Raw genomic sequence first — 22,204 nt, forward strand, 5'->3', positions numbered from 1 at the left:
CCCGCACTGTATCCCCATCACAGCCAGGGTGCAGCCCGCACTGTATCCCCATCACAGCCAGGGTGCAGCCCGCACTGTATCCCCATCACAGCCAGGGTGCAGCCCGTACTATATCCCCATCACAGCCAGGGTGCAGCCCGCACTGTATCCCCATCACAGCCAGGGTGCAGCCCGCACTGTATCCCCATCACAGCCAGGGTGCAGCCCGCACTGTATCCCCATCACAGCCAGGGTGCAGGGTGCAGTCCGCATTGTATCCCCATCACAGCCATGGTGTAGCCCGCACTGTATCCCCATCACAGCCATGGTGCTGGGTGCAGTCCGCACTGTATCCCCATCACAGCTAGGGTGCAGCCTGCACTGTATCCCCATCACAGCCAGGGTGCAGCCCGCACTGTATCCCCATCACAGCCAGGGTGCAGCCCACACTGTACTCCCAGCACAGCCATGGTGCAGGGTGCAGCCCGCACCGCATCCCCATCACAGCCAGGGTGCAGCCCGCACTGTATCCCCATCACAGCCAGGGTGCAGGGTGCAGCCTGCACTGTATCCCCGTCACAGCCAGGGTGCAGGGTGCAGCCCGCACTGTATCCCCGTCACAGCCAGGGTGCAGCCCGCACTGTATCCCCGTCACCGCCAGGGTGCAGCCCGCACTGTATCCCCGTCACCGCCAGGGTGCAGCCCGCACTGTATCCCCGTCACCGCCAGGGTGCAGCCCGCACTGTATCCCCGTCACCGCCAGGGTGCAGCCCGCACTGTATCCCCGTCACCGCCAGGGTGCAGCCCGCACTGTATCCCCGTCACCGCCAGGGTGCAGCCCGCACTGTATCCCCATCACAGCCAGGGTGCAGCCCGCACTGTACCCCCATCACAGCCAGGGTGCAGCCCGCACTCTATCCCCATCACAGCCAGGGTGCAGCCCGCACTGTACCCCCATCACAGCCAGGGTGCAGCCCGCACTGTACCCCCATCACAGCCAGGGTGCAGCCCGCACTGTACCCCCATCACAGCCAGGGTGCAGCCCGCACTGTACCCCCATCACAGCCAGGGTGCAGCCCGCACTGTACCCCCATCACAGCCAGGGTGCAGCCCGCACTGTACCCCCATCACAGCCAGGGTGCAGCCCGCACTGTACCCCCATCACAGCTAGGGTGCAGCCCGCACTGTATCCCCATCATAGCCAGGGTGCAGCCCGCACTGTATCCCCATCACAGCCAGGGTGCAGTCCGCACTGTATCCCCATCACAGCCACGGTGCAGGGTGCAGCCCGCACTGTATCCCCATCACAGCCAGGGTGCACCCCGCACTGTATCCCCATCACAGGCAGGGTGCAGCCCGCACTGTATCCCCATCACAGCCAGGGTGCAGCCCGCACTGTACCCCCAGCACAGCCATGGTGCAGCCCGCACTGTATCCCCATCACAGACAGGGTGCAGCCCGCACTGTACCCCCAGCACAGCCAGGGTGCAGCCCGCACTGCATCCCCATCACAGCCAGGGTGCAGCCCGCACTGTATCCCCCTCACAGCCAGGGTGCAGCCCGCACTGTATCCCCGTCACAGCCAGGGTGCAGCCCGCACTGTATCCCGGTCACAGCCAGGGTGCAAGCCGCACTGTATCCCCGTCACAGCCAGGGTGCAGCCCGCACTGTATCCCCGTCACAGCCAGGGTGCAGCCCGCACTGTATCCCCGTCACAGCCAGGGTGCAGCCGGAATGTATCCCCGTCACAGCCAGGGTGCAGCCCGCACTGTATCCCCGTCACAGCCAGGGTGCAGGCTGCACTGTATCCCCGTCACAGCCAGGGTGCAGGCTGCACTGTATACCCGTCACAGCCAGGGTGCAGCCCGCACTGTAACCCTGTCACAGCCAGGGTGCAGCCCGCACTGTATCCACGTCACAGCCAGGGTGCAGCCCGCACTGTATCCCCATCACAGCCAGGGTGCAGGGTGCAGCCCGCACTGCATCCCCATCACAGCCAGGGTGCAGCCCGCACTGCATCCCCATCACAGCCAGGGTGCAGCCCGCACTGTATCCCCATCACAGCCAGGGTGCAGCCCGCACTGTATCCCCATCACAGCCATGGTGCAGCCCGCACTGCATCCCCATCACATCCAGGGTGCAGCCCGCACTGTATCCCCATCACAGCCAGGGTGCAGGGTGCAGCCCGCACTGTATCCCCGTCACAGCCAGGGTGCAGGGTGCAGCCCGCACTGTATCCCCGTCACAGCCAGGGTGCAGCCCGCACTGTATCCCCGTCACAGCCAGGGTGCAGCCCGCACTGTATCCCCGTCACCGCCAGGGTGCAGCCCGCACTGTATCCCCGTCACCGCCAGGGTGCAGCCCGCACTGTATCCCCGTCACCGCCAGGGTGCAGCCCGCACTGTATCCCCGTCACCGCCAGGGTGCAGCCCGCACTGTATCCCCGTCACCGCCAGGGTGCAGCACGCACTGTATCCCCGTCACAGCCAGGGTGCAGCACGCACTGTATCCCCATCACAGCCAGGGTGCAGCCCCCACTGTATCCCCGTCACAGCCAGGGTGCAGCCCGCACTGTATCCCCGTCACAGCCAGGGTGCAGCCTGCACTGTATCCCCGTCACAGCCAGGGTGCAGCCCGCACTGTATCCCCGTCACAGCCAGGGTGCAGCCCGCACTGTATCCCCGTCACAGCCAGGGTGCAGCACGCACTGTATCCCCGTCACAGCCAGGATGCAGCCCGCACTGTACACCCATCACAGCCAGGGTGCAGGGTGCAGCCCGCACTGTTTCCCCGTCACAGCCAGGGTGCAGCCCGCACGGTATCCCCGTCACAGCCAGGGTGCAGCCCGCACTGTATCCCCGTCACAGCCAGGGTGCAGCCCGCACTGTATCCGCATCACAGCCAGGGTGCAGCCCGCACTGTATCCCCATCACAGCCAGGGTGCAGCCCGCACTGTATCCCCATCACAGCCAGGGTGCAGCCCGCACTGTATCCCCGTCACCGCCAGGGTGCAGCCCGCACTGTATCCCCGTCACCGCCAGGGTGCAGCCCGCACTGTATCCCCATCACAGCCAGGGTGCAGCCCGCACTGTACCCCCATCACAGCCAGGGTGCAGCCCGCACTCTATCCCCATCACAGCCAGGGTGCAGCCCGCACTGTACCCCCATCACAGCCAGGGTGCAGCCCGCACTGTACCCCCATCACAGCCAGGGTGCAGCCCGCACTGTACCCCCATCACAGCCAGGGTGCAGCCCGCACTGTACCCCCATCACAGCCAGGGTGCAGCCCGCACTGTACCCCCATCACAGCCAGGGTGCAGCCCGCACTGTACCCCCATCACAGCCAGGGTGCAGCCCGCACTGTACCCCCATCACAGCTAGGGTGCAGCCCGCACTGTATCCCCATCATAGCCAGGGTGCAGCCCGCACTGTATCCCCATCACAGCCAGGGTGCAGTCCGCACTGTATCCCCATCACAGCCATGGTGCAGGGTGCAGCCCGCACTGTATCCCCATCACAGCCAGGGTGCACCCCGCACTGTATCCCCATCACAGGCAGGGTGCAGCCCGCACTGTATCCCCATCACAGCCAGGGTGCAGCCCGCACTGTACCCCCAGCACAGCCATGGTGCAGCCCGCACTGTATCCCCATCACAGACAGGGTGCAGCCCGCACTGTACCCCCAGCACAGCCAGGGTGCAGCCCGCACTGCATCCCCATCACAGCCAGGGTGCAGCCCGCACTGTATCCCCGTCACAGCCAGGGTGCAGCCCGCACTGTATCCCCGTCACAGCCAGGGTGCAGCCCGCACTGTATCCCGGTCACAGCCAGGGTGCAAGCCGCACTGTATCCCCGTCACAGCCAGGGTGCAGCCCGCACTGTATCCCCGTCACAGCCAGGGTGCAGCCCGCACTGTATCCCCGTCACAGCCAGGGTGCAGCCGGAATGTATCCCCGTCACAGCCAGGGTGCAGCCCGCACTGTATCCCCGTCACAGCCAGGGTGCAGGCTGCACTGTATCCCCGTCACAGCCAGGGTGCAGGCTGCACTGTATACCCGTCACAGCCAGGGTGCAGCCCGCACTGTAACCCTGTCACAGCCAGGGTGCAGCCCGCACTGTATCCACGTCACAGCCAGGGTGCAGCCCGCACTGTATCCCCATCACAGCCAGGGTGCAGGGTGCAGCCCGCACTGCATCCCCATCACAGCCAGGGTGCAGCCCGCACTGCATCCCCATCACAGCCAGGGTGCAGCCCGCACTGTATCCCCATCACAGCCAGGGTGCAGCCCGCACTGTATCCCCATCACAGCCATGGTGCAGCCCGCACTGCATCCCCATCACATCCAGGGTGCAGCCCGCACTGTATCCCCATCACAGCCAGGGTGCAGGGTGCAGCCCGCACTGTATCCCCATCACAGCCAGGGTGCAGGGTGCAGCCCGCACTGTATCCCCGTCACAGCCAGGGTGCAGCCCGCACTGTATCCCCGTCACAGCCAGGGTGCAGCCCGCACTGTATCCCCGTCACCGCCAGGGTGCAGCCCGCACTGTATCCCCGTCACCGCCAGGGTGCAGCCCGCACTGTATCCCCGTCACCGCCAGGGTGCAGCCCGCACTGTATCCCCGTCACCGCCAGGGTGCAGCCCGCACTGTATCCCCGTCACCGCCAGGGTGCAGCACGCACTGTATCCCCGTCACAGCCAGGGTGCAGCACGCACTGTATCCCCGTCACAGCCAGGGTGCAGCCCCCACTGTATCCCCGTCACAGCCAGGGTGTAGCCCGCACTGTATCCCCGTCACAGCCAGGGTGCAGCCTGCACTGTATCCCCGTCACAGCCAGGGTGCAGCCCGCACTGTATCCCCGTCACAGCCAGGGTGCAGCCCGCACTGTATCCCCGTCACAGCCAGGGTGCAGCACGCACTGTATCCCCGTCACAGCCAGGATGCAGCCCGCACTGTACACCCATCACAGCCAGGGTGCAGGGTGCAGCCCGCACTGTTTCCCCGTCACAGCCAGGGTGCAGCCCGCACGGTATCCCCGTCACAGCCAGGGTGCAGCCCGCACTGTATCCCCGTCACAGCCAGGGTGCAGCCCGCACTGTATCCGCATCACAGCCAGGGTGCAGCCCGCACTGTATCCCCATCACAGCCAGGGTGCAGCCCGCACTGTATCCCCATCACAGCCAGGGTGCAGCCCGCACTGTATCCCCATCACAGCCAGGGTGCAGCCCGCACTGTATCCCCATCACAGCCAGGGTGCAGCCCGCACTGTATCCCCATCACAGCCAGGGTGCAGCCCGCACTATATCCCCATCACAGCCAGGGTGCAGCCCGCACTGTATCCCCATCACAGCCAGGGTGCAGCCCGCACAGTACCCCCATCACAGCCAGGGTGCAGCCCGCACTGTATCCTCATCAAACCCAGGGTGCAGCCCGCACTGTATCCCCATCACAGCCAGGGTGCAGCACGCACTGTATCCCCATCACAGCCAGGATGCAGCCCGCACTCTATCCCCATCACAGCCAGGGTGCAGCCTGCACTGTATCCCCATAACAGCCAGGGTGCAGCCCGCACTATATCCCCATTACAGCCATGGTGCAGGGTGCAGCCCGCACTGTATCCCCATTACAGCCATGGTGCAGGGTGCAGCCCGCACTGTATCCCCATCACAGCCATGGTGCAGGGTGCAGTCCGCACTGTATCCCCATCACAGCCAGGGTGCAGCCCGCACTGTATCCCCATCACAGCCAGGGTGCAGCCCGCACTCTATCCCCATCACAGCCAGGGTGCAGCCCGCACTCTATCCCCATCACAGCCAGGGTGCAGCCCGCACTCTATCCCCATCACAGCCAGGGTGCAGCCCGCACTCTATCCCCATCACAGCCAGGGTGCAGCCCGCACTCTATCCCCATCACAGCCAGGGTGCAGCCCGCACTCTATCCCCATCACAGCCAGGGTGCAGCCCGCACACTATCCCCATCACAGCCAGGGTGCAGCCCGCACTCTATCCCCATCACAGCCAGGGTGCAGCCCGCACTCTATCCCCATCACAGCCAGGGTGCAGCCCGCACTCTATCCCCATCACAGCCAGGGTGCAGCCCGCACTCTATCCCCATCACAGACAGGGTGCAGCCCGCACTCTATCCCCATCACAGCCAGGGTGCAGCCCGCACTCTATCCCCATCACAGCCAGGGTGCAGCCCGCACTCTATCCCCATCACAGCCAGGGTGCAGCCCGCACTCTATCCCCATCACAGCCAGGGTGCAGCCCGCACTCTATCCCCATCACAGCCAGGGTGCAGCCCGCACTCTATCCCCATCACAGCCAGGGTGCAGCCCGCACTCTATCCCCATCACAGCCAGGGTGCAGCCCGCACTCTATCCCCATCACAGCCAGGGTGCAGCCCGCACTCTATCCCCATCACAGCCAGGGTGCAGCCCGCACTCTATCCCCATCACAGCCAGGGTGCAGCCCGCACTCTATCCCCATCACAGCCAGGGTGCAGCCCGCACTCTATCCCCATCACAGCCAGGGTGCAGCCCGCACTCTATCCCCATCACAGCCAGGGTGCAGCCCGCACTCTATCCCCATCACAGCCAGGGTGCAGCCCGCACTCTATCCCCATCACAGCCAGGGTGCAGCCCGCACTCTATCCCCATCACAGCCAGGGTGCAGCCCGCACTCTATCCCCATCACAGCCAGGGTGCAGCCCGCACTCTATCCCCATCACAGCCAGGGTGCAGCCCGCACACTATCCCCATCACAGCCAGGGTGCAGCCCGCACTCTATCCCCATCACAGCCAGGGTGCAGCCCGCACTCTATCCCCATCACAGCCAGGGTGCAGCCCGCACTCTATCCCCATCACAGCCAGGGTGCAGCCCGCACTCTATCCCCATCACAGCCAGGGTGCAGCCCGCACTCTATCCCCATCACAGCCAGGGTGCAGCCCGCACTCTATCCCCATCACAGCCAGGGTGCAGCCCGCACTCTATCCCCATCACAGCCAGGGTGCAGCCCGCACTCTATCCCCATCACAGCCAGGGTGCAGCCCGCACTCTATCCCCATCACAGCCAGGGTGCAGCCCGCACTCTATCCCCATCACAGCCAGGGTGCAGCCCGCACTCTATCCCCATCACAGCCAGGGTGCAGCCCGCACTCTATCCCCATCACAGCCAGGGTGCAGCCCGCACTCTATCCCCATCACAGCCAGGGTGCAGCCCGCACTCTATCCCCATCACAGCCAGGGTGCAGCCCGCACTCTATCCCCATCACAGCCAGGGTGCAGCCCGCACTCTATCCCCATCACAGCCAGGGTGCAGCCCGCACTCTATCCCCATCACAGCCAGGGTGCAGCCCGCACTGTACCCCCATCACAGCCAGGGTGCAGCCCGCACAGTACCCCAATCACAGCCAGGGTGCAGCCCGCACTGTACCCCCATCACAGCCAGGGTGCAGCCCGCACTGTACCCCCAACACAGCCAGGGTGCAGCCCGCACTGTATCCCCATCACAGCCAGGGTGCAGCCCGCACTGTATCCCCATCACAGCCAGGGTGCAGCCCGCACTCTATCCCCATCACAGCCAGGGTGCAGCCCGCACTCTATCCCCATCACAGCCAGGGTGCAGCCCGCACTCTATCCCCATCACAGCCAGGGTGCAGCCCGCACTCTATCCCCATCACAGCCAGGGTGCAGCCCGCACTGTATCCCCATCACAGCCAGGGTGCAGCCCGCACTGTATCCCCATCACAGCCAGGGTGCAGCCCGCACTGTATCCCCATCACAGCCAGGGTGCAGCCCGCACTGTATCCCCATCACAGCCAGGGTGCAGCCCGCACTCTATCCCCATCACAGCCAGGGTGCAGCCCGCACTCTATCCCCATCACAGCCAGGGTGCAGCCCGCACTCTATCCCCATCACAGCCAGGGTGCAGCCCGCACTCTATCCCCATCACAGCCAGGGTGCAGCCCGCACTGTATCCCCATCACAGCCAGGGTGCAGCCCGCACTGTATCCCCATCACAGCCAGGGTGCAGCCCGCACTCTATCCCCATCACAGCCAGGGTGCAGCCCGCACTGTATCCCCATCACAGCCAGGGTGCAGCCCGCACTGTATCCCCATCACAGCCAGGGTGCAGCCCGCACTGTATCCCCATCACAGCCAGGGTGCAGCCCGCACTGTATCCCCATCACAGCCAGGGTGCAGCCCGCACTCTATCCCCATCACAGCCAGGGTGCAGCCCGCACTCTATCCCCATCACAGCCAGGGTGCAGCCCGCACTCTATCCCCATCACAGCCAGGGTGCAGCCCGCACTGTATCCCCATCACAGCCAGGGTGCAGCCCGCACTGTATCCCCATCACAGCCAGGGTGCAGCCCGCACTGTATCCCCATCACAGCCAGGGTGCAGCCCGCACTGTATCCCCATCACAGCCAGGGTGCAGCCCGCACTGTATCCCCATCACAGCCAGGGTGCAGCCCGCACTGTATCCCCATCACAGCCAGGGTGCAGCCCGCACTGTATCCCCATCACAGCCAGGGTGCAGCCCGCACTGTATCCCCATCACAGCCAGGGTGCAGCCCGCACTGTATCCCCATCACAGCCAGGGTGCAGCCCGCACTGTATCCCCATCACAGCCAGGGTGCAGCCCGCACTGTATCCCCATCACAGCCAGGGTGCATCCCACACTGTATCCCCATCACAGCCAGGGTGCAGCCCGCACTGTATCCCCATCACAGCCAGGGTGCAGCCCGTACTGTATCCCCATCACAGCCAGGGTGCAGCCCGCACTGTATCCCCATCACAGCCAGGGTGCAGCCCGCACTGTATCCCCATCACAGCCAGGGTGCAGCCCGCACTGTATCCCCATCACAGCCAGGGTGCAGGGTGCAGTCCGCATTGTATCCCCATCACAGCCATGGTGTAGCCCGCACTGTATCCCCATCACAGCCATGGTGCTGGGTGCAGTCCGCACTGTATCCCCATCACAGCTAGGGTGCAGCCTGCACTGTATCCCCATCACAGCCAGGGTGCAGCCCGCACTGTATCCCCATCACAGCCAGGGTGCAGGGTGCAGCCTGCACTGTATCCCCGTCACAGCCAGGGTGCAGGGTGCAGCCCGCACCGCATCCCCATCACAGCCAGGGTGCAGCCCGCACTGTATCCCCATCACAGCCAGGGTGCAGGGTGCAGCCTGCACTGTATCCCCGTCACAGCCAGGGTGCAGGGTGCAGCCCGCACTGTATCCCCGTCACAGCCAGGGTGCAGCCCGCACTGTATCCCCGTCACCGCCAGGGTGCAGCCCGCACTGTATCCCCGTCACCGCCAGGGTGCAGCCCGCACTGTATCCCCGTCACCGCCAGGGTGCAGCCCGCACTGTATCCCCGTCACCGCCAGGGTGCAGCCCGCACTGTATCCCCGTCACCGCCAGGGTGCAGCCCGCACTGTATCCCCATCACAGCCAGGGTGCAGCCCGCACTGTACCCCCATCACAGCCAGGGTGCAGCCCGCACTCTATCCCCATCACAGCCAGGGTGCAGCCCGCACTGTACCCCCATCACAGCCAGGGTGCAGCCCGCACTGTACCCCCATCACAGCCAGGGTGCAGCCCGCACTGTACCCCCATCACAGCCAGGGTGCAGCCCGCACTGTACCCCCATCACAGCCAGGGTGCAGCCCGCACTGTACCCCCATCACAGCCAGGGTGCAGCCCGCACTGTACCCCCATCACAGCCAGGGTGCAGCCCGCACTGTACCCCCATCACAGCTAGGGTGCAGCCCGCACTGTATCCCCATCATAGCCAGGGTGCAGCCCGCACTGTATCCCCATCACAGCCAGGGTGCAGTCCGCACTGTATCCCCATCACAGCCATGGTGCAGGGTGCAGCCCGCACTGTATCCCCATCACAGCCAGGGTGCACCCCGCACTGTATCCCCATCACAGGCAGGGTGCAGCCCGCACTGTATCCCCATCACAGCCAGGGTGCAGCCCGCACTGTACCCCCAGCACAGCCATGGTGCAGCCCGCACTGTATCCCCATCACAGCCAGGGTGCAGCCCGCACTGTACCCCCAGCACAGCCAGGGTGCAGCCCGCACTGTATCCCCATCACAGCCAGGGTGCAGCCCGCACTGTATGCCCATCACAGCCAGGGTGCAGGGTGCAGCCCGCACTGTATGCCCATCACAGCCAGGGTGCAGGGTGCAGTCCGCACTGTATCCCCATCACAGACATGGTGCAGGGTGCAGTCCGCAATGTATCCCCATCACAGCCAGGGTGCAGTCCGCAATGTATCCCCATCACAGCCAGGGTGCAGCCCGCACTGTATCCCCATCACAGCCCCGGTATGGCCACCACCATGACGCTTATCCTGAGCCGGCTCCAGCCCGCCTTGCGGCCTGTCTCCCTTAGTCCTTCCACGGACCCAGGTCCAGCCAAAGGAGGAAAGATTTGGTTCAGTGAGTTCTTTTACCTTGAGAAGCGCCTCCCTCGCCATGTTCCCTTCTACCTCTTCTTTTGGCGGGTCGCCCTCTCCTTGCTAAGAACTTCCCCTCCTAGCAACCACTGGTCAACGTCGAGCTACGAGATGACGTCAGCGCGCTCACATGACGCTCAGGGTCACGGCATGTCCTTGTCGCCCCTCCTACCGCCTGAGTTTTGACATTTGCTCCGGGGTTTCACATCGATTGGCTTCTTCCCGATTTCTGTTTGCTTCCATGTTTCGTCAGCCTAAGTGTTTAAAGAGTGATAAACGTTTGGAAATCACACATCAAAGTCCGACTAAGCAGATCAAAGGGATTCTTTCATCCTTGGCGCAGCAGCACCTCGGATAGCTGAACACAAGGCTGAAGGCGCTGTTAGCCGCACAGTTTGAGGGACAAGCAATGGACATCCTTTGAAGAAGAAGAGGGGCGAAGATGTCAGCACGATTGAAGAGTTGGGTTGCTGCTGAAGGGAAGGCGATGTGCCGCTGGGGGGAGAGAGTTGAGGAGCACATTTGTTGAGATCCATTCATACCTCCAGCCCACGTGCGGTCCACTCCCCCAATCACCGCGTCGCATTTTTCCTGCGCTCTCCGGCCGCTCGCGCTTTTGCCGCTGGGTTTTGAAGTCGGGCACCACCACCACCTCGCCTCCTGCACCTGGCACGTGCTGACCGCTTCCCCAATCACGGAGCCGCATTTCTGCCGCTTATTCCTGCAGCTCGCGCCTCTGGTGGTGGATTTTGAATCCCTCTTCCCCCCCCCCCCCCCCCACACCACGTGGTATTTCGCGCTGGCCGTTTCTCCAATGATGGTCTCGCATTTTTCCCGCGTTCTGTCTGGCCGCTGGGTTGTGAGCGCTCAGCTTGCCCCCCACCACCCCCCACCACCCCCCCCCCTTCCACTGGGCATTGGGGTGCCCTTTGCTATGATCACGGTTGATGTTACTACTGGTCATGGCAGATCCCAGGGTGGAACCCGGCTTGATAGATCCTAACTTTAATTTTTTTGTTTAGAAATGTGGAAGGTGGCTACTGAGCAGAGTCACAGGAGTCAGCTGATGAACTTTTAACAAAAGGATAAAACATTTATTAAACAAGAAAACAAACTATTACAATACTCCTTCACCGACAACTATACCTTTACAGATATATAGAGATTTGTACGGATATCACAAGTTACCAAAGGTTTCTTATACTCTGTGCTCAGACACACCACACTCTGGAATCAAGTGACAGATGCCATGGATCTCTCCTCAACTCCCCCAAGACTTTTGTCACACCATGAGCCAATCGGTCTCACTGAACGCTGTCTTTCACACAAGGGTTCCCAGTCTCCATTCTCGAAGAACCCACTTTGAAATCTTCTTTCCAGTGACGTTTTGTCTCAGACTCCTTCTACAAGGGGGGCCACCTCCAGAGTTTCGAACCCTCCTTCTGATATTCCTGTCCCATGGATCGCCATGTGCATTCAAGCTTTGCCTTCCACGCACTCTCAAATGCTTAGCTGTACCCACAGAACACCACTGCTTCACATGCCCATAGTAAAGAGTTACAGCCCCTAGGCTGTCTCCTTGGATCTTCTGGCTTCTTGCAAGCCAATATTGCTTTTAGTCTGCGACTTGCAACTTTCCCCCTTTAAGTTTGGAACCTTCCTCTCTGCTCCTTACTTTCACTTCCACTGAAGAGTATCCTGTTCCAAATTTGTGTTCTTGTCCTTTGAATTAACATGAAGGGTTCTTTGGGGGCTTTCTCTTTTTCCTTTAGAATCTGCTCCCTGCAGTTCCCTCTCCCATTAGACTGCTGATAACTTGATATCTCCCTTGTGATCCAGAACTCACTTGACATTCACTGTTAGTTTAACTTTAGAGCAACTCATCTAATATTCTTTGATTAATTTCCTCAGCAATCTGCTAATATGTCAGCTAGAGAGAAACTTAAACTGCTTCCTGCACCTTAGAGCATAATCACCAACCGATCTCAAACTGCTTTTAGTTTCTCTGTGTCCATGTGTGTGGGTCTCCTGTTGATAGGTAACAGCCCGGTTTTTCCTATGTTGTGTTTGTTTTAACTCATAAAGAATCGTAAAACCCAATTAAAATGGAGGCATCTTTTAAGGTGAAACAAAAACTCAAATCCCCCCTTTTCTTAACACACCAATACAGAAACATAAATCAAACTTAAACTTAAAACTCATCACTAACACTCACAAATATAAACGTAGCTCACTTAAACGATCTCTAGTTCTTAACACCTGCCCCTCCATACTGTTTTAGCTAGATGGACCAGGATCAGGGAAATGGGGGAAGCTGTATCATAGGGTAATTATGGCACAGAAGGAAGACAATCAGCCCATCGAATCTATGCTGGCTGTCCATGGAGCAATCCAGTCCATTCCAGTTTATTTCCTTCAAGAGCCCATCCAATTTCCTTTTGAAATCCTTTATTGTTTTCCGCTTCCACCATTCTTGTGGGCAGCGAGTTCCAGGTCATTACCACTAGCTGTCTAAAAAGTTTCTTCCTCATATTCCCCCTTCATCTCATGCCCAAGACCTTAAATCGGTGCCCCATAGTCCTTGTACCATCATCTGAGGGGAACTGTTTTCCTCATCTACTTACCTAAATCTGTCATAACCTTGTACACCTATGAAATCTCCCCTCAATCTCCTATGCTCCAAGGAGAGCAACCACAGTTTTTCCATCCTAACTTTGGTTCCAGGGATGTGGTATTTTAGTTACATTCTGGTAAATCTCCTCTACACCCCTCAAGGACCATCACATCCTTCCTAAAGTGTGGTGACCAGAACTGGATGCAATACCCTAGTTGTGGCCTAACCAGAGCTTTATAAAGAGCAGAACCAGAGTTAACATTTCTGAGGAGGGTTTGCAACTCTGATTAAAAGTATTTCTGGAGGTTTAATCACATTAGTGACCCCCAAGCTCCAGCCATTAGTCAGGCAACTCATCCATCCTTGTGTCAATCTGCTTTGCTATGCCAATTGGAAAGCAAAAAGACCCATTATCCATTTTTTTTTTCTTTTATTCATTCATGGGATGTGGGCATCACTGGCTAGGCCAGCATTTATTGCCCACCCCTAATTGCCCTTGAGAAGGTGGTACTTAGCTGCCTTCTTAAACTGTTGGATAATGCTAACTGTCAGCCAAACAACCTTTTGTTACTATTTTCAAAATTTTTATATCTGGTAAAGAGAAATGTTCAAAGAAATTAACAAAAAAACTATATTTTAATGTCCCTCTGATTTTTCTCCACGGTTGCATTCAGCAGTGTCCTGGAGACTTCAGGCCTATACTGAAGGGTTAGCGACGCTGTAAGGAACACATATTTTTATTTTTATTTATTTCTGTGGGACTGTGATTTTAAAAATTAGACTGTTTCTTTAAAAACTACCATGGCTGCAGTTGAAAGACATGTTCACTGGAACAGGATGAGGAATATACAATGTTGCTATCTCCTGGAACAGAATGCGCCAGGCTGGACAAAATGGTGACGGAAAAGGGTCCTGAACTAAGGGGAACTGCCTAGCAACAACATTTTGATTGACTCCTGATCAGGTGACCAAGGTTTATGTGTTAGCAATGAGCAGGGAGATCCTACCTTGCGAAGAGAACACACTTAAAACCTCTCTCTCCTGTGTGTGTAAGATTCCAGTAAATCTACAAAGCTTGCTGGCTTTTTCTTCATATCTCTGTAACCTGCTCTCTCTGAAAAACCCCTGTCAAGAGGAAAAGGGAAAAATCACCAGTTGAGAAATTGAAAAGCAAGTTTTCAACCAGTGAACTACAGACTGAAAGTGCTGGAAGACTATTTCATGTCATTAACAATGAACTGCAATAAAGTTGGGAAGACATCAATTGAAATTGACCCATCTAAACCCATACTCTGGTGCTATTGAACTGTTTTATCTCACTTTTAAAATCCCTGTTTTGTATGTCTTACGTGTGTGTGTTTGTGTATAGGGGTTAAGAAGAAGTGGAGTTTAAGTTATAGAGTTAAAAGTTTGCAGCTCATATTTCTTCCTTTTGCCACTGGTTAAAGATTATTTGTTTAATAAACAGTTATTTACTTGTTAAGTTTACAAACCTGGTGCTCGTATTCTGTTAGCCTAAATTAAACAGTTAGATAAAATTGGACAATTTGATGATTTGATCAAACCTCTCTCATTTGTCGTGGTTCGGGGAACAGTGGGGCTTGATATTGCAGCACACTATCCCAGTGAGTCATGACAAAGTTTGGGGGTTTGAGTCTGGGATATTTTGGAACAAAAGACAATGACGATTTGGGTGTAGATTTAGTAAGTAATAAAATCTGAAAAGGAAACACCAGGTTTGTACTATCAAAAATAAGACGGCACTGGAAACTGCTAAAACCTTCCTGCAAGTGGAAGAGATGTCCCTGATATTTTTATAAGAGATCCCAAAAGCCAGGTTAATCAAATTGGCAATAAATTAAGAGTAGGATTGCCTGTCAAAATTAGGAAGGCAAAGATAATCGAAAAGATGGCACAGCACTTGAAATTGGAAGGAATACCCGAGAGACCCGAGTTCTCCAAATGCTTAACTGGAATGGGCTTAAATTCAGTTGCAAATTTAAAAAATGGAACTAGAGGCAGCAGAAAAGGAAAGAGAAAGGGCATTTCAGAAAGAAAGGCAGGAGAGAGAAAGAAAACAGGAATGGGAATTAGAAATGGCAAAGTTAGAAAAGGAAGAAAGAGAGTTCCAGCTTAGAATGCTGGCAGTTAAAAAAGAGACACCAATAGGTGAGACAGGACTTATTTCCAAATCAGAATCCAATGGGGAGATGTTTAAACTTGTACACGCCCTTCCAAAATTTGAAGAAAGAGATGTTGAAGTATTTATTACTTCATTTGAGAAGATAGCTAAACAGATGACCTGGCCAAAGGAAAACTGGATATCGCCCATGCAGAGCAAATTGACAGGTAGAGCAAAGAAAATTTATGCTTCACTGTCCAAGGAGATTTCTAAGGATTATGATGTGATGAAAAAGGCCATTTTGTGTGCATATGAGTTGGTCCCTGAAGGGGGGGATGGCCTGTCAGGGGAAAACAACAGCAGCAGCCAGAGCAGTGGCACCACGGCTGTCTCTATTGCTCAGCAGGGGTGGTCAAAGCACAGAAGAGCAATTGTCATAGGGGACTCTATAGTCGGGATCAGATAGTCGCTTCTGTGGTCGTGAAAGTGACACCAGGAGGTACATTGCCTCCCTGGTAACAGAGTCTAGGACATCTCTGATTGGTACGGGACATTCTGAAGGGGGAGGGAGAACAGCCAGAGGTCAAGGTACACATTGGTACTAACGACATAGGCAGGAAGAGTGACGAGGTCCTGCAGCGGGAGTTCAGGGAGTTAGGCAGAAAGTTAAAAAACAGGACCTCTAGGGTTGTAATCTCAGGTTTACTCCCTGTGCCACGTGCCAGTGAGGCTAGAAATAGGAAGATAGTGCAGCTGAACACGTGGCTGAACAGAAGTTGTAGGAGGGAGGGTTTCCGATATCTGGATCAGTGGGATCTCTTTCGGGGCAGATGAGACCTGTACAAGAAGGACGGGTTGCATCTAAACTGGAGAGGCACCAATATCCTGGCTGTGAGGTTTGCTAGTGTCACTTGGGAGGGTTTAAACTAGTATGACAGGGGGGTGGGAGCCAGAGCAATAGGTCAGCAGGTGAAATAAATGACTGGGAACCAATGAATATGGCCAGTAGGACTAAGAGGAAGGGCAGGCAGGGAGAAATTACTGAACACAGTGGAACCGGGGGTCTGAAATGGATTTGTTTCAATGCGAGAAGTATAACAGGCAAGGCAGATGAGCTTAGAGCTCGAATTAGTACTTGGGACTATGATATTGCTATTACAGAGACTTGGTTGAAGGATGGACCGGATTGACAGATAAACGTTCCATGATTTATATGTTTCAGGCAGGATAGAGAGGGATGTAGAAGAGGTGGGGGCGTTGCACTGCTGGTTAAGAGGAATATCACAGCTGTACAACAGGAGGACATCTCGGTGGGCACATGTAGCGAGGCAATAGGAAGGGTGTAGTCACAATGTTGGAGGTTTAGTATAGGCCTCCCAATTGCCAGCGGGAGATTGAGGAACAGTTATGTAGGCAGATTTTGGAAAGATGTAAAAGCAATAGGGTTGTTGTGGTGGGTGATTTTAACTTTCCCTACATTGACTAGGAATCACTTAGTGCTAGGGGTTTGGATGGTGCAGAATTTGTAAAGTGCATCCAGGAGGGCTTCCTGAGACAATATGTAGATAGTTCAACTAGGGAAGGGGCAATACTGGACCTGGTATTAGGGAATAAACCTGGCCAGGTGGTCAAAGTTTCAGTAGGGGAGCATTTTGGGAAAAGTGACCATAATTCAGTAAGTTTCAAGAAGGTACTGGTGGGATAAGGATAACAGGAGTCCTTGGGTTAAGGTGCTTAATTGGGGGAAGGCTAATTATAACAATATTAGATAGGAACTGAGGAATCTAGACTGGAGGCGGACGTTTGAGGGCAAATCAACAACTGACATGTGGGGGGCTTTCAAACATCAGTTGATTAGAATTCAGGACCAGCATGTTCCTGTTAGGATGAAGGATAAGCATGGAAAGTTTCGGGAACCTTGGATAACGAAGGATATTGTGAGATTAGTCAAAAAGAAAAGGGAAGCATTCTTAAGGGCTAGAAGGCTGGGAACAGATGAAGCCCGTGGAGAATACAAAGAAAGTAGGAAGAAACTTAAGCAAGCAGTCAGGAGGGCTAAAAGAGATCATGAAAAGTCACTGGCAACCAGGTTTAAGGAAAATCCCAAGACCTTTTATACATATGTAAAAAGCAAGAGGGTAGCCAGGGAAAGGGTAGGCCCACTCAGGGACAGAGGTGGGAATGTGTGTGTGGAGCCAGAGGAAATGAGAGAGATACTAAATGAATACTTCTCTTTAGTATTCACCAAAGAGAAGGACTTAGCAGTCGCTTTGTCTAGGGAAGAGTGTGTAGATAGCCTGGAACATGTTGAGATCAAAAAAGAGGAGGTGTTAGGCGTCTTGAAGAATATTGAAGGATAAGTCCCCAGGGCCGGATGGGATCTACCCCAGAGTACTGAGGGAGGCAAGGGAGGAGATTGCTGGGGCCTTGACAGAAATCTTTGTATCCTTACTAGCTATGGGTGAGGTACCAGAGGACTAGAGAATGGCTAATGTTGTTCCATTGTTTAAGAAGGGTAGCAGGGATAATCCAGGAAATTACAGGCCGGTGAGCCTTACATCAGTGGTAGGGAAATTATTGGAGAAGATTCTTTGTGACAGGATTTACTACCATTTGGAAGCAAATGGGCGTAAGAGTGAGAGGCAGCATGGTTTTGTGAAGGGTGGTCGTGTCTCACTAACTTGATCGAGTTTTTCGAGGAAGTGACAAAGATGATCGACGATGGAAGTGCAGCGGATGTTATATACATGGATTTCAGTAAGGCCTTTGACACGGTTCCTCATGGCAGACTGGGATCAGAGGTGAGCTGGCAGGATGGATACAAAATTGGCTTGGTCATAGAAGACAGAGGGTAGCAGTGGAAGGGTGCTTTTCTGAATGGAGAGCTGTGACTAGTAGAGTTCCGCAGGAATCAGTGCTGGCACCTTTGCTGTTTGTAGTATTCATAAATGATTTGGAGGAAAATGTAACTGGGCTAATTAGTATGTTTGCAGACGACACTAAGGTTGGAGGAATTATAGATAGTGAAGAGGATTGTCAAAGGATACAACGGGATATAGATCGGTTGGAGACTTGGGCAGAGAAATGGCAGATGGAGTTTAATCCGGACAAATGCGAGGTAATGCATTTTGGAAGGTCTAATACAGGCAGGAATTATACAGTAAATGGCAGAATCCTTAAGTGCATCGACGGGCAGAGGGATCTGGATGTACACTGAAAATGGCAACACAGGTGGATAAGCTAGTCAGGACGGTATATGGCATGCTTGCCTTCATTGGCAGGGGTATTGAGTATAAAAGCTGGGAAGTCATGCTGCAGCTGTATAGAACCTTGGTTAGGCCACACTTGGAATATTGCGTGCAATTCTGGTCGCCACATTACCAGAAGGATATGGAGGCGTTGGAGAGGGTGCAGAGGAGGTTGACCAGGTTTGGAGGTTATTAGCTATGAGGAGAGGTTGGAGAAACTAGGATTGTTCTCACTAGAGCGACGGAGATTGAGGGGCGACTTGATAGAGTCAATTACTAGCGGACATAGATTTAAGGTGAGAGGAGAAAACTATAAAGGAGATGTGCGGGGCAAGTATTTTATGCAGAGAGTAGTGAGTGTCTGGAATTCACTGCCAGGGGAGGTGGTGGAAGCAGATAGTGGTGTTTAAAAGGCAGCTTGACAAATACATGAATAGGATGGGAAAAGAGAGATACGGAACCCGGAAATGCAAAATGTTTTAGTTGATGGGCAATATGATCAGCGCAGGCTTGGAGGGCCGAAGGGCCTGTTCCTGTGCTGTACTTTTCTTTGTTCTTTGTTCATTCAGGCAAAAGTTTCAAAATTTAAGGAATCAGCCTTGGCAAACTTACTTGGAATTTGAAAGGTTAAGAAGAGTCATACGGATTTAAAACATTAACTCTGTCTTCCTCTCCACAGATGCTGTCAGACCTGCTGAGTTTTTCCAGTATTTTTTATTTTTGTTTCAGATTTCCAGCACCCGCAGTATTTTGGTTTTATCCTGGTAAATCTTCTATGCACCTGCCCCAGTACAATCACATCCTTCCTAAAATGCGGTGACCAGATCTGCACGCAGTACTCCAGTTGTGGCCAAACCAGCATTTTATACAGTTCCAGCATAACCTCCCTTTTCTTGTATTCTATGCCTTAGCTAATAAAAGCAAGTATCCCATATGCCTTCTTAACCACCTCATCTACCTGCCCTGCTACCCTCAGGGACCTGTGGATATACACATTAATGTTCCTCTGATCTTCAGTACTTTCCAGGGTCATACCATTCATAGTGTAATCCTTTGCCTTGTTAGCCCTTCTGAAGTGCATTACCTCACACTTTTCCGGGTTGAATTCTATTTGCCACTGCTCTGCCCACCTGACCAGCCCATTGATAATCCTCCACCTGTTTATGGCTACCCTCCTCACTATTTACCACCCTACCAATTTTCGTGTCATCCACAAACTTCTTGATCATACCCCCTACATTTAAGTCCATATCATTACTGTATGCCAGAATCAGCAAGGGACCCAGCACCGAGCCCTGCGGAACCCCGCTGGAAAAAGACTTCCAGTCACAGAAACATCCTTCTACCATCACCCTCTGTTTCCTGCCTCTCAGCCAATTTTGAATCCAATCCAATGGATTTGCCTTAGATCCTATCGGTTCTTACTTTCTTGACCAGTCTGCCATGAGGGACCTTATCAAAAGCCTTGCTAAGTCCATGTAGACCACATCAAATGCATTACCCTCATCATTCCTGGTTGCCTCCTCAAAAAATTCGATCAAATTTGTCAAACACGACCTTCCCTTAACAAATCCACGCTGACTATCCTTGATTAATCCATGTCCCTCCAAGCGCAGATATATTCTGCCCCTCAGAATTTTTTCTAGTAACTTCCCTACCAAGGGACCTTAGTGTGTGTGTCCATCAGTCCCTTAAGGTAGTGGGACAGGTAGATAAGGTGGTTAAGAAGACGTATGGGATACTTGCCTTTATTATCTGAGGCATAGAATATAAGACCAGGGAGGCTATGCTGGAACTGTATAAAACACTGGTTAGGCCACAGCTGGAGTATTGCATTCAGTTCTGGAATCTGCATTATAGGAAGGATGTGATTGCATTAGAGAGTGCAGAGGAGATTTACCAGGATGTTGCCTGGGCTGGAGAGTTTTATTTATGAGGAGAGACTGGATATACTGGGGTTATTTTCCCTGGAACAGAGGAGATTGAGGAGGGACATGATTGAAGTGTATAAAATTATGAGCCGCATAGATAAGATAGACAGGAAGGAACTTTTCTCCTTGGTGGAGGAATCAATAACAAGGGGGCACAGATTTAAGGTGAGGGGCAGGAGGTTTAGAGGGGATGTGAGGAAGACTTTTTTCACCCAGAGAGTGGTGGGAATCTGGAGCTCACTGCCTGAAAGGGTGGTAGAGGCAGAAACCCTCATAACATTTAAGAAGTATTTGGAAGTGCGCTTACGATGCCATGGCGTACAAGGCTATGGTCCTACTGCTGGAAAATGGGATTAGACTAGTGAGGTACTTGTTTGACCGGCGCAAACCCGATGGGCCGAAGGACCTTTTTCTGTGCTGTAGGTCTCTATGAGGACTGTACCCACGTCTTCTGCATCCACACACAGATTACCTCTATTGTCCCTAATTGGCTCTGCTCTTTCCCTAGTTATTCTCTTGCTCTTTATAATTTAATAAAACTCTTTGGGTTTTCCTTTATTCTACCCACCAATGCTTTCTCATGCATTCTCTTAGCTTTCCTAATTTCCTTTTTAAATTCCCCCCTGCACTTTTTATACTCCTCTAGGGGCACTACCGTATTGAGCCCTTGGTATCTGCCATAAGCTTTTTTTTTCTTAATCCTAACCTTTATGTCTCTTGACATCCAGGTTTCTTCGGACTTGGTCCCCCCTTTTGTCTTTATGGGAACATATTCGCCCTGTACGCTTGCTATTTCCTCCTTGAATGCCTCCCACTGCTCTGACACAATTTTGTCTGCAAGTAGCTGCTCCTAGTCCACTTGGGCCAGATCGTATCTCATCTTAGTAAAATTAGCCTTTCCCCAGTTTAGAACTTTTATTCTCAGCCGAAATGTATCCTTTTCCAAAACTATCCTAAATCTAACTGAGTTATAGTCACTGTCTCCAAATGCTCCCTTACTGATACACCTTCCAGCTACCCAGGCTCATTTTCAAATATCAGGTCCAGAACTGCCCCCTCCCTTGGTGGGCTTTTTACGTACTGGCTAAAAAAGTTCTGGATGCAACTAAAGAATTTTGCTTCCTCCCTACCTTGCACACTAAAACTACCCCAGTTAATATTTGGGTAGTTAAAATCCCCTACTATTACTACCTTATTGTTACACTTCTCTGAATTTTTACTACATATTTGATCCTCTATCTCTCCCTGACTGTTTGGGGACCAATAGTACACACTCAACTGCGTGTTTATCCCTTTTGTGTCTTTTACTACTACCCATATGGCCATTTGATGATCCTTCCAGGATATCATCCCTTCTCACTGCTATAATTGATCCCTTGATCAATGAGCCTGGATCTTGAGCCTTCCTGCCTTCAAGCCTGGCCCTAAAATCTAGCCCACTAGCAGCAGTGTTTACAATCTACAGTTTGGACTATAGCATATCAACAAATCTTGTTTAGCAGCACCTTTGAAACCCAAGCCCTCTGCTACCTAGAAGAACAAGGGCAATAAATGCATGGAAACACAACAACCTGCAAGTTCCTCTTCAAATCACACACCATCCTGAATTGGAACTATATTACCATTCCTTCACTGCTCTTCATGGTTATAAATCCTGGAACTTCCTCCCTAACAGCACTGTGGGTGTATCCATACAACATGGACCAGTTCAAGAAGGCAGCTCACCACCACCTTTCCATGGGCTGTTAGGGATGGGCAATTAATGGTGACCTTCCCAGTGACACCCACATCCCAAGAATGAATTTTTAAAAAAGACTTTTGTTAGTTAGTACGTTTAT

General features: G+C 54.2%; 1 protein-coding gene across 2 annotated transcripts in view; it reads right to left on the reverse strand.

Annotated features, from left to right (window-relative positions):
* Positions 1 to 10,593, reverse strand: part of adck5 (aarF domain containing kinase 5) — a 92,200-nt gene extending 81,607 nt beyond the window's left edge. For both annotated transcript variants that reach the window (XR_005942594.1, XM_041183755.1), the window contains exon 1: positions 10,449 to 10,593. Coding sequence is in view for 1 of the 2 variants with exons in the window: in XM_041183755.1 (XP_041039689.1) it covers positions 10,449 to 10,472 (24 nt within the window). In the remaining variant the exon portion in view is untranslated. The remainder of the gene's footprint in view (positions 1 to 10,448) is intronic.
* Between the last annotated feature and the right edge of the window lie 11,611 nt (positions 10,594 to 22,204).

The sequence above is a fragment of the Carcharodon carcharias genome, chromosome 3, assembly GCF_017639515.1.
Source record: "Carcharodon carcharias isolate sCarCar2 chromosome 3, sCarCar2.pri, whole genome shotgun sequence".
Classification (NCBI taxonomy): Eukaryota; Metazoa; Chordata; class Chondrichthyes; order Lamniformes; family Lamnidae; genus Carcharodon; species Carcharodon carcharias.